Below are 19,622 nucleotides of genomic sequence, written 5' to 3'. Positions count from 1 at the left end.
AAGTTGACCGGACCAAACTATGTGGACTGGTTGAGGAATTTAAAGATAGTACTCACTCAGGAGAAAATTTCCTATATACTTGAAACCCCTGATCTTGGAGATCTAGGGGATGATGCTACAGAAGAGGAGGTTGCCACACATAAGATGTGGAAAAATGACAGTGTGACTGTCAAATGTATCATACTTGCCTCTATGAATAATGAATTACAGAGGCAACATGAAGGCATGGACACTCAATCCATACTTCTCAATTTAAAAGAGTTGTATGGAGAACAAAGCAGGACTGCTAGGTATGAGATATCTAAGCAGTTGTTCCGTGCTAGAATGAATGAAGGAACTCCAGTGCAAAACCATGTTCTTATGGTTATAGACTTGATCACCAGATTAAGTCAATTAGGTTTTGCTATGGATAGTGAGCTCAGTCAGGATTTGATCCTGCAATCACTGCCTGATTCATTCTCTCAGTTTGTTGTGAACTTTCACATGAACAAGCTGAACACCTCCCTGCCCGAGCTGTTAAATATGCTCAAAACAGCTGAAGGGCATATTAAGAAGGATAAAGGTCCACTCCTTCTTATAAATAGCACCTCTATGAGGAAATCGGGAAATAAGGGTTCTAAGAAATGATTGAACCCCAAGAGTAGCATCAAAAAGAAAAAAGGAAAGAAAAACTCCGGATCAAGTACCTGTTTTCATTGTGGCAAAGCTGGCCACTGGAAAAGGAATTGCAAGAGTTTTCTTGCAAGTATGAAGACCGATGCAAGAGTTGCATCAAAAGGTATGTTTATGTTACATGCCAACTTGTCATTAAGTTCTTCAAATTCAAATTTATGGGTATTGGATACCGGCTGTGGTTTTCACATTTGCAAATCTTTGCATGGACTACAGAAAATTAAAATTTTGAAGAAAGGTGACTTCGAGCTGTATGGCGCTGGAGGAGAGTCCATCCAGGCTGAAGCTGTTGGAACCTACAATTTGGAATTGCCTTCGGGAAAGCTCCTACAATTAGAAGATTGTTATTATATGCCCAAAATTATTAGAAATGTAATTTCCATTCCTTTGTTGTTAAAGAAAGGTTTTGAAATTAATGGAAAGGGCAATGGTTGCTCTATTTATTTTTCTAATAAGCATCTTTGCAATGGCATTATGGAAAATGGTCTTCTAGTTTTATTACTTAATGACAATGTCTTTCATATTAATAAAAGCAATAAAAGAAAGAGAGAGGAAGTGAATAATACCCTCCTTTGGCATTGCCGACTTGGTCACATAAGTGAATCAAGAATCAACAAGTTATACAAAGAAGAGTTCTTTGATCCTTATGATTATGAATCATTAGGAACTTGTGAATCTTGTCTTATGGGAAAAATGACCAAGTCTCCATTCACTGGACATGGAGAAAGGGCAAGTGAGTTATTAGGACTTATACATACAGATGTATGTGGTCCTATGACAACTCCAGCTAGAGGTGGATACTCTTACTTCATCACATTCACTGATGATTTATCAAGGTTCGGATTTGTGTATCTTATGAAACATAAATACGAAGCCTTTGATAAGTTTAAAGAGTATCAAAGTATGGTTGAAAAACAAACCGGAAAGTGTATTAAAATCCTTCGATCTGATCGAGAAGGTGAATACCTTTCTAGTGAATTTTTAAATCATCTTAAAGAAAAGGGCATTCTCTCTGAATGGACACCTCCGTATACGCCACAACTAAATGGTGTAGCTGAACGGAGGAATCGTACTCTATTAGATATGGTAAGGTCCATGATGTGCTTTACAGATCTTCCTATTTCCTTCTGGGGTTATGCCTTAGAAACTGCTACATATGTGCTAAACAGGATACCTTCAAAATCTGTATCTAGTACTCCATATGAGATATGGAGAGGTAGAAAGCCCAATCTTAAATATTTTAAAATATGGGGCTGCCAAGCATATGTTAAAAGAAATTTTGGACATAAGCTAAGTGCTAGATCAGATAAATGTACATTTATAGGTTATTCCAAAGAAAGTATTGGATATCTCTTCTATCACCCTACTGAACAAAAGGTATTTGTTAGTAGGCATGCCACTTTCTTAGAAAAAGAGTTTATCTTAGAAAAGGGCAGTGAAAGAAGAATTGAACTTAATGAAGTTCAAGACCTACAAATAGAAACACAAGAAATTCTTCAACCAGATGTACCCATTGATGAAGTACAACCACAACACACATCTCCTCTCCAAAGGTCAGATAGAGTGCGAAATGCACCTAAGAGGTATGGGTTTATCATTGAGAATGATGAAGCCCACATCGTCGAAAATGATGATCCTCTGACCTATTTGGAAGCTATCATGAGTAATGACTCTAACAAATGGTTAGAAGCTATGAAATCCGAAATAGACTCTATGTATACCAACCAAGTATGGACTTTGGTTGATGCACCAGAAGGTGTAAACCCTATAGGTTGCAAATGGGTCTATAAGAAGAAGATTGGAGCAGATGGCCAAGTAGAAACCTACAAGGCTAGATTGGTGGCAAAAGGTTTCAGGCAAAAGCAAGGAATTGACTATGATGAAACTTTTTCACCAGTTGCCATGCTTAAATCTATTCGGATTTTGCTTGCAATTGCTGCATACTATGATTATGAAAATTGGCAGATGGATGTCAAAACCGCCTTCCTTAATGGTTATCTTGAGGAAGAGGTTTACATGACACAGCCAGAAGGATTTGTCTCAAGTGGGAGAGCAAATCAAGTATGCAAGCTTAAGAGATCCATTTATGGATTAAAACAAGCATCGAGGAGTTGGAACATCCGTTTTGATACAACAGTCAAAGAGTTTGGTTTTATCAAAAATGTGGATGAACCATGTGTGTACAAGAAGACTAGTGGGAGTGTCGTTGTCTTCTTAATATTGTATGTAGATGACATACTAATCATTGGAAATGATATTCCAATGTTACAATCGGTCAAGACTTGGCTATCAAAAAGCTTTTCCATGAAAGACTTGGGAGAAGCATCCTATATACTTGGTATAAAGATCTATAGGGATAGATCTAAAAGGATGCTAGGCTTGTCCCAGTCTAAGTACATAGATCGTGTGCTAAAAAGATTCAGCATGGAAGGAAGTAAAAGAGGTTACTTACCTATGAGTCATGGCATACGTCTCTCTAAGAAGATGTCTCCTAAGACATCTGAAGAGAGGAATAGAATGAATTCTATTCCCTATGCTTCGGCAGTAGGATCAATTATGTATGCTATGCTATGTACTAGGCCTGATATTGCTTATGCCTTAGGCATAACAAGCAGATTCCAGGCTGATCCAGGAGAAAATCATTGGATAGCTGTGAAAAATATTCTTAAGTACTTAAGAAGGACTAAAGATATTTTTCTAGTTTATGGAGGATCTGAGTTGAAACTAGAAGGATTTTCTGATTCTAGTTTTCAATCAGATCCAGATGATAGCAAGTCCACTTCAGGGTATGTCTTTACCCTAAATGGTGGTGCAGTGAGCTGGAAGAGTTCCAAGCAGCAAACTGTAGCTGACTCAACTACTGAGGCAGAATACATCGCTGTAAGTGAAGCCGCTAAGGAAGCTGTCTGGATGAAGAAGTTCATCGCTGAGTTGGGAGTAGTTCCTGAGATTGCTGGACCAGTTTCAGTTTATTGTGACAACACTGGAGCTGTTGCTCAAGCAAAGGAACCAAGATCTCATCACAAATCCAAGCACATTCTAAGACGCTTCCACCTCGTTCGAGAGATCGTCGAGAGACAAGACATAGTCATTGAATGAGTAGACACAAAGAACAACTTAGCAGACCCGTTCACTAAAGCTCTACCACAACAGCAATTCGATCGCCACCTCGATTGTATGGGGATAAAATATAAGAGCGATTGGCTTTAGTGCAAGTGGGAGATTGAAAGAGTAGATGCCCTACAAGCCAATCGCAATATGTATTGCGAAAGGTTTTTTCTTTTGATTTGTCCAAATCATGTACATGACATTTAAATATGAATAAAGGCGTTATGTTTTATCATATGCTGTTGATTATATTTATGATAAACTCCTTAGATTAGGGCAATAGTTTTAAGACTATGATGAGATCATACTAGTGAGACTTAAAATTCTAAAATCCTAATCTTAAATATTCCCAGTCATTGGTACATTGAGTCGGGGATCAATGATTACCGGAAAGACTGGCATGTCTTATGTATGCTCGATGCAGAGGATGATTGATCTCACAATCATTTGTGTGGAGACACTAATACAAAGATGTGGGTGCTCATTAGAGGAATGAGTTCACTGAATTGACCTACAAAGAGAAATCTTATGAAGTCTTACTTACATGTCAAAAGATGATTCTCTTAGTGGGAGTTGTGCAACTGATCCTATGACCTGAGATCACCATGGTATCTTGTGCACATGAACCCATATTTTGGTTTACACTCATTCATGACAATAAGTTATGTACGAGGTCTTCTGGATATGGTGAATTGTGTACGAAGATTATGAGTAGGTCAACAAGGAATTAATCACTTCTAGTAAGAGAAGATAGCATCCTATTTATTCTAATCATATGATAATTCAGGAAGCCTTTGATCAAAGCAGAATGAAAATTAAAAAGAGTTTCTAATGTTTCATTATTTGAATTATCATTAAAAGATTGAGAAAAATATGAATATGAAATTGAGTTTGACATATATTCATACTCATATACATATTTGGGATGCAGTTTGATTAAAGGATTGAATTGCACGGTAACTTGCCACTGAAGGGTATTTTTGGTATTTCCACCAAATTCCATATTTTCCGGGTAGACATGACACGTTGCTAGACGTCAATCTTGTCTTATAGGTTTGATCGAATTAAAGAGTTTAATTCGATCACCAATTAGAAAGGATTCTAATTGTTAAGTTTGGGTTCGCACAGTTTGGACTTAAATCGATTAGAAGAGTTCTAATCAAGTTAGGTCAACTTGCACTCACACCTATTGCTGGCTAAGTATGGAACCCAATGGGTCACACACAAGAAAACTTATTAAGGGTCTAATTGGATTAGATCATGTTTGCAAGATAGACATCCTAGCAGGTGTTGCAAACCCTTAGCTCTTGATTCGAATTGGATTCGAATCTGATTCTTAATTGATCTAATTTGATTAGATCATCTTCTAATATGGGTTAGCCAAGAGTTGGCACCTAATTGGCTTGGTTTGAGTCTAATTGGATTAGATTTAATAAATCATTCAATCTAGACCGTTAGATCTTGATCTACCGTTGGATGAAGACATAATGGAGAGTTGGTTTAACCCAATTGGATTGGGTTAGAGGATGGCTATCATAATTGACCATTGGATCTTAATCCCACCATTGGATGAAGACATAATGGGTCAAGTAAATGGCGCCTTGCATTGGAGCCCTTGGATCATCATCATGAAAGATCAAGAGGTGAGGCGTGATGGACATGTGATTAGCATGTGATGTTGACTTGGTCAAAATATGGCACCACATGAAAGAACATATCATTTGATACACCTCTTCACTTGATCTGCACCTCCTCTTATTTGATATGGCCCTTAGATGATGTCCTTTCATGAAAGGATGTGTGGATGGGATGCATCCCTTGGAGATGCATCCCTACACCTATTATAAATAGGCTAGCACTCCATGGGTTTCATTATTCCAACTCCACCCCACTCCTCTCTTCTTTCTTTCTTACATTAGTTTCTTTCTTTCTAGCATTGCTTCTAGTGTGTCCTAAGCCAAGACAAGGTGGTCTTCTTTAGGACAAAAGGATTAGAAGTGATTTTAGAAGGTTAAAGAAAAATAGAAAGAAAGGAAAGCAAGCCATTAGAGTTCTTTAAGAATTCTGCATTAAGGATCAAAGTCTTTGGAGCTTAAGACTTAAATCAAGTTTTCGTGTGGATCAACGTTGGAGGGTGAACACTTGGGCACCTAGTGGAAATTCTGCATATTGGATTAGCGTTAGAGGTATTCTTCTATTTCTACATTTATATTATATTATTTGATTGCTTCCATTAAGGTGATCTTGGCTTATAAGGATTTTATATTAAGGAACTTTATCAAGAAATTTTTAAAATCCCTAGCTTCCGCTGCGCATTATAACATGCTAAAACCCTTCAGGCAAGGGCAGTGCCGGAGAGGAGAATGAGGGGTATCTAGAGTAGCTAGGGCAAGTATGCGGGCTTGGGGTCGGCCGCTGGGTTTTAAGGAGGCTTCGGCGACGCTTATAAGCGTCGTTTTAGCGTTTCAATTAACCACGCTTATAACCGTCGTCTTAGGCAAAAACAACGATGCTTTAAAGCGTCGTTTAGCCTGAAGTCTACGACGACGCTTTTAAGCGTCGTCCACTACTTCAAATTACCCACACTCACCAAGAGCGTCGGGAAAGTTTGGCGCGGGAGCAGAAAATGCCGACGCTTTCCCCTAGCATCGGCATTTAAGCGTCGGCTTTTCCCACTTTTACTGTAGTATAGTGATATGACGATGACTATCAAAGATTGACTATTTTTAATGCTAATTGATTTCTATATACAAGTTATTTATTCATTTGAAGTTAAGATTTTATACATTCTTTGAGATCATGCCTGGTTAAGCACTCATCAAAATCATAACTGGCAAAATTCTGAATTACCCTGTCGGTGCAGAATTATACTCAATATCCAAGTTGTAGATTAGATTGTTCATATGGAAAAAATATTTGGTAATTCAAGTCAAGTTTTAGATTCACCAAGACCACTGGCACAGCACGTCTCTATCCATTGTAAATTTGACATGAACCTTGTTTTTTTAAAATATCAACCATAACTTGAACCTTGGTTAGCTTTTCTCTCTTAAAAAAAAATATCTAGAATAATTCAGAATGGCAATGTATTTCTAGTTTCCGAATGTATCACAAAAAATAATATTTTCTCCATTACAATAGTGATATTTTTTTTTTTGGAAGTGTAAATTGTTACAAAGATGATAAGTTAGTACCATGGGAAGTGGAAAGAGTCACTCCTGAACCTTATTGATTGCAAGGAAAGAGAGTCAAAATAATCAAATTGGAGTGACCCTGGTATGGCATTAAAGCGATATTGGTTACAATGCCCATGCAAACTCACTCATGGTGCTTACTGATTGCGAAGTAAGAGAGTCGAAAAAAACGAACTGGAGCGACCCTGGTGTGGTATTAAAGCGATGACGTTGGTTACAGTGCCCATGCAAAATCATAGGCTTTGCATGGAAACCCCCCCCCCCATGCAATCGTTTAACAATGTAGTTTCCAGATGAATGCCATCTCCAAGATCTATTGCCATTGCCGTCGAGAGCTGGACGTTGTCGAGGCAAGATCACAGAGAGTGGAGCTCTCTGTTTGTTGCTGAGGATTGTGGCCACCTGAATTTAGAAGACCAGTTTTGAGATGCCATCAATTCGACCACTGAATCAAATTGATTATTAGCTAGTCTGTATAAGGAGGGGAACTTGACTGCAAGCGAATGATGATCAGCTCAGAGGTTGTGCCAAAAGTAAGTTTGATTACTTATGCTCTTCTAGAATGGAGAACCGTGAGAAGCCCGGTGGGTGGATAGTGCACCAGGCGAGTTTAATTCCATTGAAATGTAGCTTCTGAACCAGTGCTCGCCATGGATGGCCGGGTTCACCGAAGAACTTGAACCAACATTTGCAAGGTGAAGATTAATTATGCCAGGGCCTCCCAAAGCTTTTGGCCTACAAACCTAGGGCCACTCGCAAGATATTGTACACTTCCTCCCGGTTTAAGATAACCCTGGCAAAGTTTATCAATCTTATGAATAATGCCTACTGGAACAGAGAGAACCGGCATCCAGTACAGTGGAATGGCTCTTAAGATGGAATTGATGAGAGCAAGGGGACCAACAATGGATAAAGTCTTCCCCTTCCATCCAGTCAATCTCTTCTCAACTTTAGTTTCCCAGGTAAGGAAAGGAAAATTCTCCTACCTGATAGCCCAAAAGCAAAGCATAGTTCTCAGTTATTGTCATAGTTAGACCTATCAAAGTTGATCTTTAGTCCTGTTAACAGCTCAAATGAATATAAGATCATCTTCGTCCGCTGGACATGCTCCTTGGAAGGACTGCAAAATTTCAAAGCATCGTCAGCAAATTGTAAGCAACATTGTTCCCGTTGACGATTGGAGCTGATTTGGAATTAGAGGCAAGGATGAAACCTGATCCACTTAGATCCAAAACCCTGTCTCTGCAGAAGCTCTATTATAAATTTACAAGAAATACAGTCGAAGGCCTTTTCAAAGTCGACTTTGCAGAGAATGCCCTTATGTTTCATTTTTTTACAGCGGGATAAGGTCGCACTGGCCGATGCGTAGCTCTCGAAGTTTAGCCTGTCTTTGATGAAAGCACTCTACGCTGTAGAGACCATGCATGAATCCAATCACCTTGCGAAACCAGGTGGCAAGAATTTTGGATATGATTTTGATGAAAGCATTTTTGAGACTAATGGGTCTGAAGTCTCTGACTCACACTGATCCTATCTTTTTTGCAATGAGGGCAATATAGGTGAAGTTGAGTCTTGCAAGATCCATAGATTGGTTTTGAAGAGCGAGCACCAATCTATTGCCTTTAAGAATGCCCCAGTAACGTTGACCCCGGAAGTTTGACCAAGTGAACTTCCTATTCGGAGCGTTGATTTCTATCAGCTCCAGGGTGTTGAGGAATCTATTAAACTCCCAGCCTATCTGATGAGTAGCAGGTATATTAAAGTCACCCACGATAATCCATGGACTAGAGACATGGAGATTGATGAGCTTCAGTTCTTCATAAAAAGCATGATGCACCCTTTGGTTAGTGGGTTCATAGACATTAGTTAGAGTCCACCGAGGGCTACTGCCCTTCAATGAAAACTGCATACTCAAGGAGAATTCACATAAATGAATAGGGTTGCCATCGAGTTTAACGTTGTTCCAACAAGCTAGGAGACCGCTGCATGGGCCTTTTGCATTACAAAAGTTGAAAAAAAAAAAAAAAAGAGAAGAGAATTATATTGCTATCTATCTTTTACAATGCATGAAGCAGTCTTTATATATAATCAGAGGCTGACGAAATTTGGTAAGACCTACTAAGTTAAGCACAATCAAGAAATTTGGTAAGGCCTACTAAATTTGGCACAAGCAAATTATAGTACAGCCTATGAGAAGTGGTTAACATGTAAATTGCTTTTATCCTGCCTTTTAGCATGATATATTTTGGTCAAACTCAACAAAACCCAATTAGATGCCAAACATGCTATCTTATGCACAATTCCTCATAAGATGTGCTCCACCGATGCACTCAGAAACCTGCAAATAAGATATGCAGTCTTGTACCAAAAATAAGATATGTAGTCGTGCAACATCCAATTTTACATGAATAAAAACTACTTCATCAGTTGCATAAACCAATATGTTATAATACAAATATAGGTGAGAAAAAAAATGCTGCCAAAATATCTGCCAAGGGAAGACAGATCTAGTTAAATAAAATAATGGCCAAAACAATCACACTATAATTACCAGGATTAGTTGCACTAACATTAATAAAGAATAAACAAGGCGACAGGTCTCACTCGGATTTTTTTTTCCTTTGCCACACTGGGAGGTTGCTCCCTCCACTTGTTTGTCTTCACAGTAAGTAGAGAAAAATTAGACAACCATATGAATAGGGTGGAGAAAACTGTGCTCAGACGAGACCAATATAACAAAGCTACATTAAATACGTAGCTTATTATTGCATCACAAGATTCATTTCCAAATATGCTACCAAGAGAGAACCCCAACTGATGCAACAGAGCACCACCTTTTATGCCACTCAGTGTCAAAAATTTATAAAGGATACAAAATTCATGACATTTTATAATTGAAATGATAGGAAACAAAGGGTGCAGCTTTCTTTCCAAAATAGGCAGCAGGAGCAGCTCCATGATGATCGACCGTGCACCAATCTTTTCACTTGAGGAAAGGCAACAGGTTCCTGACGTAGATAAAAATATTGGAGAACGCCTCTTCCAGATAATTATGCTGTCTATCGTACTGTTTAGACTGTAACTGGTTCATTTACAGAAGGAGGAGATACACCAGTATTAACCTGCCGAAAAAGAGAGAGATCTTGCTGACTCTTAACAGCACATTGCCTCCAGTGGCAATAAGTCAAATATCTAATTAAAAAAAAATAATTCAATTGCATGATAGAAAATACACTAGTCAACATGAGACAAACAATTTAATATTAGACATTATAAACTAATGATTCAGCATTTCCAGAAAACGGGATGCTTAAAAGAGAAGTTCGTGACAAATGGTATCACAAGCTCTGCGCTGAAAGTATATGGAACAAATTATGCTGTAGAATCTGAAAAGAACTTTCTCTCAGAGAGAGAGAGAGAGATTTGTAGATTATACTACAGAAGGGCATCATTATTTAGTAGTGCAAAAATGAAGGCATGACAGATAGGAATTCACCCAAGATCAAGATAGAATGTTGATTACGTCACAACAAACATAAGGCTATCCATTTTAAAAAATAAATAAAGCTAAGCTTACAATTATCATGTTGAAAGAACAGTTTGATGGTTGGGGAGTAACATGGAGTTAGTATATCCCTCTCTCAATAGGCCCAAAAGCTTCAAAATGAATGATAGAGGTTATTGGGGCAATAGTGTTCCAGATCCCATTTTGGTTAACAAAATATTAGGGTAATGCTGTCTTACCCCTTCTGAAATTTATTGATAATAGGAAAAATAAGGAAAGGAAAAGGACCATTTCACTTTTGGCCAACAAAAAGATATTAGAAATTTTCAACAATTTATTAAGATGGAAAATTATGCACATCTAGCATGAGCGGTAAGTAATAAATTGGTGTTTTAGTGGCATATTCTAATTCTTCAGATATAACATAAGGTCCACAAAATTATACAAAACGTGGACATTTTGAAGTGCAGGACTCTGACCACGAAATTAGAGGCATACCTCTGCAGATTTGAAGAGTTCATCTAGAACTTCGGATAGAGTTGGATGTGCATGAACAGCAAATTTTATATCCTGCAAACAAAGACAGTCCAATCTGAGACAGATAGGAGATGGTTATAGCTTCATAGATTAAAACTAAGCCCCAGACCTGTTTCTTCAGAAATAAGAAAACAACATACAACAGTCTGTAAAGACTTAAACAACTCCAGATTTAACTTACATAGCCACTCAAGGTTTGACAATAAAGATGAGGACTTCGATTTAATAAGAGGGAGCTGAATAGATGAATCTTTATAGTCCATCTGGCTATAGATAGTTGATAAGACAGTGCAGATGCAGAGTTGTGAATGCTTCTTATATTTGCACCTCCATGCAATATAACTACAATTGATTTTTTTTTAATAAATACATTAGTAAAGCAGCATTTTTGTGGCATTATTAACTATTGAGAGCACTGGTTAGTAATATGGTTGACATGCAGCTATACCTATGATTTTAATGGAGTTTTTTCTTTTCTTTACTACATTATACGATAGTTTGTTCTCCAGTCAGAGAGACAGAGAGAGAGGTCTGAATCATAGAATACGACTAGTAGACAGTTTAAATCCAATAAATCACCTGGCAACTTATTATTACCAGAGCTCTTATAAAATCCTACTTGCTCCTTCAAAAGTTCTATGCCCATTATCAGTTAAACAAACTATTCAATGGAAAACACAGGAAAATGAGTAGCTAATCTTGTATTTAGCAAAGCACATATAACGTTATAATATGTCCTAAATGATATCTGTGATTATTGACCATACATGATATGTTCATCTCTTTAGTATTCTGGGTTTGTTACTTCTCACTATAGAATTTTTTTAGTAACTACCAACTTCATTTATTAATTGCCTAATTAGCAGACAGGTTTGCCTCATGACAATCTGAGGAAATCACACTAATTTTCATAAAAGGTCCAAGCATCGAAAAACACATGCCACAACTATATGAAAGCACGATATGAGAAACACTTATTATTCCATTACAGCATTATCCCTGTTTACAGTTCTTTTAGATGGATATTATAGAGACTAATTTGGCATGTTAGTATCCATTGTTTTGCTCAAAAGGGAAAAATTGAATGTTTATAGCACACTATGTTTTTTAAATTTTGTTGTTCAAATGAATAAACACAAGCATCTACAGAATCACCTGAACACGTGTTCCCAAGGCTATTGCATTTGATGCCTCATGGATGAGATCTGCAGCATGCATCCCCAAAATGTGAACTCCAAGAATCTCGCCTGTGTCAGGTCTGTATATTAACTGTATTACAAAAAAAAAGAAATGAAAAAGGAAATGAAACCTTTACCCAAACTCAGGCAACAAGGGAATAAGTAGAAATCTGAATATGTATCGAAGAGTTAAAAATCAGTTTTTTGAAGATAAATCACACATGAGTGAGATGAGACAAAAAGGATAGAAACAAATCGGAACAAATCTAAGAAGAGAAGAGCCCCACAGATACCGAACTCCTTAACAGAAGGATGAAACGAACATAGCTAGAAAATGGAAACAAAGTGCTCCAATAACTATGATAACTGAATAGTCATAGACCAGATAAGTAAACAATTTTCATAAAAAGAATTCAACTATGCAGCAGCCCTATGTTTTCTGATTGTCAGTGTCATTTGATCAAATGCCTAAAAGTGGGTTCATTGTAATCTTCCAACACCAGAATCCACAAAAGATTACCGTATGCCAACACATGAAACAGAGCTGTAGCCCAAGAACCTAATCACATAGCCCCAAATTCAACAACAGATAGTTGTTGGTAGTTGTGCCATAGTTTCTGAAAACTGTTAGTACTACTGATGCACTATGACAAAGTAGCTTTGAATTCTTCCTGCTGATGCAACATTCAAGGGGAATTGGCCATCATATTGATACAGTTTACTATGAGATTGGTATGTCAAATTTAAGGCATAAGAGAATCCATGTTGGAGAATAAACTACCACCATACATGTGATCTTTCATGGAAAGTTCTATGCACCTCTAAGTTGCAGGCGTCTATACATATATCACAGCACACGACCTTAATGCCTCATATTTAATTGCTTATAAAAATTAAAAGAACCCAATATTTGATTCAATTGTCATTGAATATGAGACTGAAAAGGAGAAGGGAGCTTATTTTGTACCTCCATAGCCCTCAAAACTTATTTGGAGCAGCCAAGATCCCCTTATACTGGTTCAGTTTAGAATTGCAGTGGGAATGCCACCACCAGAGTCCAAATCTGGGACTGATCCAATTCTCCCCAATGCAAGCACCGAGAAGGCTCGCAACCCATGGATCCAGGTGCTTTTGGAAATTCTTAGTGACGCAGGAAGCATGAGGCAGTGAAGGTGGAGAACTAATCATGTTCAGACATTCACAGCAACCAAACACCTATTGAAGTTTCTTTCTTGAAAAAACCCAAGGGGTAAAGAGAGAGCATATCTGGTGGAACAAGGAGATATTCTTTGGAGGTTTTCCCTTATTTTAGCACTCCACGAAGACTATGAAAACAAAGATAAGACATGAAGCTGAACAACAAAAAGAGGTTTCCTCCTATCAGTTTAAGAGTTGATGGTCCCACAAGCCTGTTGTAGGTTAAAAACTTGCTTGTATTTTATTATTTTAATCTGCAATAGTTACACAAATCTAAGGTGCCATTTGTTCAGCAATTCATGGAACTCAATAAAAATTTGCTGGTCCGGAATTCAATAAGAGGGCAAATTAAACTTAGTCATCATATTTTTCATTTTTCTTCCTACACCTGCAACTTTAATTCTTTTTGGAGTACTTTGGCTGAATTAAAGAGAAAAAATCAGCTCAGCATATCAATAATGTGCTCAATATTTTTGTTATATTAGTGGCCACTTGTGTTGTGGACTCAAAATACCGAACAATATACCTTGTTATGAATTTTTAACTGTTGAAGTTATTTGCTGGAGTCTGTTGTTTTTTTTTTGGAGGGGGGTGGTCAGGGAATCTGAAATAAGAGTGAGTTAAATTCAGTTTGGGGATTAAATTTGTAATCCTCCTCCATCGCCAACAATAAATTTATGGAAGCAGTCCAAATTTTTTGTTAAGGAGAGACAGTTGCTAAAAGCAACGCCTGGCACTGGTAGAGATACAACTAAAGATGCACTTACAGTAGAAAAATTGGTGTTTGAGTAAAAGATAATAATGTCATATAATAATGATCATCATGATGAATGTAGAACTTGGTGTGCTCAAACATGAGGATCTAAAAGCAAAAGCAGGAAGTTATGCTACTGCAACAGGGAAGATTCTGTTTTTATGGTTTGCAACAGCATACAGTGCCAGTATGAGGTAATTATTAGGAAACGATTCAAAGAACTGATTTCGCACTATTAGCAATCTCTAAATAGGAATACTTGGGGAATGAGGATCCATAAATCCGACCCCATATAGTTGAGAAAAGGCTTGATGATCGTGGTTATGAGCAACCTTGCTTATAAGTTTGAGAATTCTTGAACCTATTAAATAATTATATGCTAATATTTTATCTTCATTAAAATTTCCCCTAAGCTGGTACAAGAAATTTTTGAACTCTTGAAGAACTCAAAAGAAATTATTTTGGTCAAAAACATGTATACCTACGTATATGTAATGATGGCAGAAAAATTCAACACATGGTTGCACAGAACAAATAAAGCTGAATGAATCTGGTTTTAAACACTATTACTTGTTATCTAATTCAAGCCTCATAAAGAAGGTATTGCAAGCGCTAAACCTAGCATTACATGAACCAAAAATGAACAAGTTAATAGGAGTTGAAAGATTCACCTTAGCAAGCCCCTCTCCTTCATTTTCTGCTAGAGCTTTCGTGTTAGCCTTAAAACTTGTCTTAGCAACACTTACTTCAAATCCCTCCTGCTGAGCTTTCTCTCTTGCTTGAGGCTGCAAATAAGTTCATATATGATATCTCAAAACAACGCAATACTTTTGGCAGGTGAAAAGCCACATTATCAAGGAAAAGTGCTTAGATATCATTAAATTGATTAAAAAAAAAGAGAGATTGACATTCTATTTAGAAAACTTTTGTGAAGCAAGATTTTGTTCTATGCTTTATTCTCTGTACTGCTATAGTAATTGAGAAAAGAATAACTAGATCACAACTTGCCCACCGACATGAGTCAAAATACTATAGGCAAAGTGACAGAGCTTGTGGATTGGCATGGATTATCTGATTGTGGCCAAATTGAAGCAAAAGGCCAAATAATTTTACACCATAATTATATTCAGTAGCATTCTAGAAAGACTGACTTCATGACACTCCTCTTAGTACGTTTCATCGTGAGAATAAAAGCATCTACTAATAGTAAGATTCATCATAAGATAACTTCTTAAGTCTGGAATCACATGTATATCAAGAAATGGCAGAGCATGCTGTGTAATTCAGAACGATTAACATCAAATTTTTTCAAACTACCAAATAGCAATCTGAATCTGGAACCCATCAGCAATGAGATGAGCAGCATGTTGACCAAGATAGACTCACCAAAAAATGCATGCCCATTTGTAGATAGGTTTGTGATTTTGTTCTAATTCATATTAGATACGCTAGTGCTGGCAATGCATGCAACATCAAGGGAGAGATTACTTTTTCCAACTTCATATTAGGAGAAATGAACATACCTCTGTCATGCCAACCATACTGATCTCAGGGTGGGTAAAACAAGCAGCTGGGATGCTTAAATGGTTTAGCACATTATCTGTCCCACCAATTTGCTCAACAACTGTTTTCAAGACCAATGCAAAGCACTAATGAGCGATCATTTATACACAGACAACAAGAGCACACATAGTTTGACAGAAAATTTAAAGATGCATATACCTGAGATTCCTTGTGCACTGGCAGCATGAGCAAGCATCATTTTTCCATTAGCATCTCCAATGCAATATAAATGAGGGATCTACACATGGATTTATACAGTTCAAATTAATATAAAAATGCACCCTTAGAAAGTATAGAAATCCCAAGCTGAATGCATTTATTATTAAACAGATTGTGAATTAATTTGAAACTTGCCAACAGATGAGGGATAGTTAATTCATATGGAGAGTAAATGACTAACCAGATTGCCGCTTGCATCAATTACTTGCATTCGCTCATTGACCGGAACAAATCCACGTTGTGTAACTACATTTATCTGAAATCGGGAGAATATTTGAGCCTGCTGGTTTGTATTTTATCTAGTCCTGTAGACAAGACCTTCAAGCACTTACATTTTCTAGGCCAAGTCCCTTCGTGAATGGTGCCCTTCCAGTTGCTATAAGCGCTGCATCTACCTGCAGAATTCACATAACTCATTTCACCTTATGAGAGACCATATGAGATTCAAAATCGATTAGGAAAGTACATATGCCATACACTACGCCCATGAATAGGCAAGGCATGCTTATGATAGGCTATCCAAAGAATCAACATGCAACAGTATGCAAATGAGACCTATGAATAGAAAACGTATGTTCTGCATTTCTGAAGTAAATATTCATATCTGAAAACAGGATCCCTTTGACCATGTTTATGTTTTTTTTCTCACAATGCGAATTGGTACGCAATCTATAAGTCTCAAGTAGACAGTCGCCAAGAGTAATGTCAAAGTGTTGGGCAGTAATAGATGGAGAATCACATTTGGAATTCCTTGTGGAATTAGAAAATCTATCTTAAGTCTTAACAGTCCTATACTTTAGATAATGATGGTGGTTTCATCACACTAAATATATTGATCTTGTTCTGTGTTTGAAGGTTTTGTGATATTTTCACTATCTTTTTGGATGATCCATGCCCTCTAATCTGCAAGCACATGTTCCCATCGTTTCTAAATATATTTATCCTCTTTGTTACCAGGGATAATAGTTACCTAAAAATACTATAGTAACTCGGCAATGGAAGTCAGCGACATCAATCATTATAAAACAGGGACATATGAAGAGATATGCAACATATTATGTTTCGGATCTCTTCTGACAGTATACTTGCACTTGTTATTTAGTTGAGATCTTTTTTAATGTGCGGTTAAAAAATATGTAATAGGCACATCTTCCAATCTCTAGGTACAAAATATTAAAGTCTTTTACTATTAGTTGGTAATATTCCCATAAAATTAGTGTGGTAAATATCCCATTAGTTGTTGGTGTAAAAGTTTGATTTTCATGGTAAACCTTGGGTCCATAACTTAGCTGTTTGATAAGATTTACAACCTTTAGGTATTGGGATCAATACAGGATAGCTCCCCCCAACCCCACCCCACCAAATCCCCAACCAAAAGCAAAAGAAAAAAAATGAAAATAAAGAAAAAGAAGAAGCATGAAAAATACACCCAACCCTAAACTATGCCTTCAATTTGGCTTTGATCGAATGCAATTAACTATTCAGAAGCTTTTCTTCTCCAAAGCTTAATTTTATAAGCAATATAATATTTTAAATCTTCCTTAAATTTCAAATTACTTAAGCCCCATTCTTCCTCTGTTCCGAAAATTGGCAATAACAAGACAAACACTGGCTAAGGATGAAGTTTTCAAACAAAGAGCAAATGTTTTAAAGATAATTCACCTCCAGAGTATATTTGGGTTCCTTTGTCTTTGCATCAATAAGCTCAATAAGAACAGGCTTGCCATCCTTTGCTGGTGTGATCTACAAAGAAAAAAAGAAAGAAATTAATGATATCTCCTTATTTATGTTTAACAGAAGAAGCAATTGTAATTAAAAACAACCTTCTTTGCAAATACTCCTGTATGATAATCAATTTTTCTGGGATTGATGAGAACTCGCTGGGCCAACTTCCCTATCTCAGGATCAAAACCAGGCATTAGTTGATCCAGAGCTTCGACAAAAGTAACCTGCCCAACAGAACAAATAAACAAATTACATAACTCAATCTCGTTAGGTGGAGGGAATAGATGTGGCTGTGGACCAAACTTAAAGTTGCAGACTCACCATGTCCGTTTTGACCAGATTGATTTAATTCTTGCTTTTTAATGCATTTTTAATCTGGGAGCTGGTAAGCATTTAAGATAGTTAAATTTACAAATATCTGCCATTTTATATTGAATAAAGTACATTTTTTTTTCTGTTTAAAAAAGTTGATTTACTCTTGTATTTCATGAGCTAAAACTGCATAACCAATATGATGTCCCTTAAGCAGTCTTCTAGGTTATATTTAGGGCCCCTCTTTTGTCTCGGGTTTCCTTGGTTAGAAACTTGGCACCAAGTTAAGGGCTGTCAAGTTGGAAAAGTTGTAAAATATTTTTTAATGGACAACCAATAAGCATAAAGTTGGATAAGGCTTGCTGGTCAAGATTAGTCGAACTCAAATTTTCACCTTAGGGTAGTTTGCAGGCTTTCAATTGTTGGAGGAAAAAAAGTTTCAAAACCACATTAGTATGAAACCAAAATTGAAAGCTGATCTAGATATTACTACATGTAAATTAGCAAAAGAGAAAACTAATGAACTGCAGAATGAAAGAGTGGTTACATACTTCGCTTCCTAGTGCTGTGTACACATCACTAAATTCAAGTCCGATGTAACCACTTCCTACAATGGCGATCCACTCTGGAACCCACTCCAGCTTGAGAGCATGATCACTTGTAAACACAGTTTTCCCTGCATATCATCCAATGAGATCAGCAAACCATCAAAGGAAAGAAATGCTGTATATTTAAGTTTGAAAAAAGTACTACTAGAGAATATTAGTTATAGTATTTAAAGCATGTCCAACCAAACTAGACAGACATATCTACCACAATATGCCATGATATAGAGTTTGATATGATTTACATAGTGAAGACCTAGAATATCTCAATCTGATCCCAATCACAAACTAATGGAAAACAATTTAAACTTGAAGTTGCATAAAATGCAAAGGGCATAATGCGTGCATCATGCAAGCGTACATGTATAGAAATATGAGATACAATCCTAGGAGTGTGGATCACACTTCGAGCAATCCAAATTGAGAATCCACATTAGTCAATCATGACTTACAATAGATAAAATGCCTAAACTAAAGATCACATGTTTTGGGGTATTCATACCTATCCAACATGTGAATTCAGTAGGTTTGGATACTTTAGACTCTAAATCAAATGAAACTATTTAAGTTGAAATTCAAATTTGTCCATCTTAAGAGCAATTAATGAGCAAGTAAGAAACCTCCAAAATATTGAATTTTCTCCTTTCTCTTGTTTTTAGGCATCTTGGATGTTATAGATAACAACTAGGGACCTTAATTCCCTATTTATTCTATATGTATATGAAGTGCTTTTAAATTTACATAGAAACCATAGGCATAATATTTCAATACAGAAAGGTTTCTATGTAATTATCAGTAAACCTGTGTATTGACAAAATGTGCCAATAAGAACAACATTTGACGTAGAAAATCAAGAAAAAGGTATACTGTGAATAGAAAGAAGTCTGAGTTTGCCCAACGGATGCATTCAAGACAGCACCAAATCAGAGATATGAATAACCATGCACATAGGCATGTATAGAAGCATGGATTCAAGCTCCAGCCGCAGCAAGCTGATTCCCAAAACCCTATGATCATATCCACTATTTACAAGAAATGGTGCCACACATTCCA

At 36.9% G+C, this 19,622-nt stretch overlaps 1 protein-coding gene across 2 annotated transcripts in view; it reads right to left on the bottom strand.

Annotated features, from left to right (window-relative positions):
* Positions 1-9,707: 9,707 nt before the first annotated feature.
* LOC103719803 (dihydrolipoyl dehydrogenase 2, chloroplastic-like) overlaps positions 9,708-19,622 on the bottom strand; it is a 29,368-nt gene continuing 19,453 nt past the window's right edge. For both annotated transcript variants that reach the window (XM_088719552.2, XM_039133398.3), the window contains 11 exons: positions 18,516-18,640; positions 17,751-17,876; positions 17,590-17,670; positions 16,260-16,322; positions 16,109-16,183; positions 15,868-15,946; positions 15,669-15,769; positions 14,817-14,930; positions 12,172-12,285; positions 10,978-11,049; positions 9,708-10,096 (listed from right to left, as the gene is read on the bottom strand). In XM_088719552.2, coding sequence (XP_088575678.2) covers positions 10,046-10,096; positions 10,978-11,049; positions 12,172-12,285; positions 14,817-14,930; positions 15,669-15,769; positions 15,868-15,946; positions 16,109-16,183; positions 16,260-16,322; positions 17,590-17,670; positions 17,751-17,876; positions 18,516-18,640 — 1,001 coding nt within the window. In that variant the 3' untranslated portion in view covers positions 9,708-10,045. The remainder of the gene's footprint in view (positions 10,097-10,977; positions 11,050-12,171; positions 12,286-14,816; positions 14,931-15,668; positions 15,770-15,867; positions 15,947-16,108; positions 16,184-16,259; positions 16,323-17,589; positions 17,671-17,750; positions 17,877-18,515; positions 18,641-19,622) is intronic.

This window comes from Phoenix dactylifera, chromosome 4, assembly GCF_051530095.1.
Source record: "Phoenix dactylifera cultivar Ajwa chromosome 4, Ajwa_hap1_PhDact_Kaust_v1.1, whole genome shotgun sequence".
NCBI classification, from domain to species: Eukaryota; Viridiplantae; Streptophyta; class Magnoliopsida; order Arecales; family Arecaceae; genus Phoenix; species Phoenix dactylifera.
Note: the sequence above shows the minus strand (reverse complement) of the source record. Positions and strands in the feature narration are given on the sequence as shown.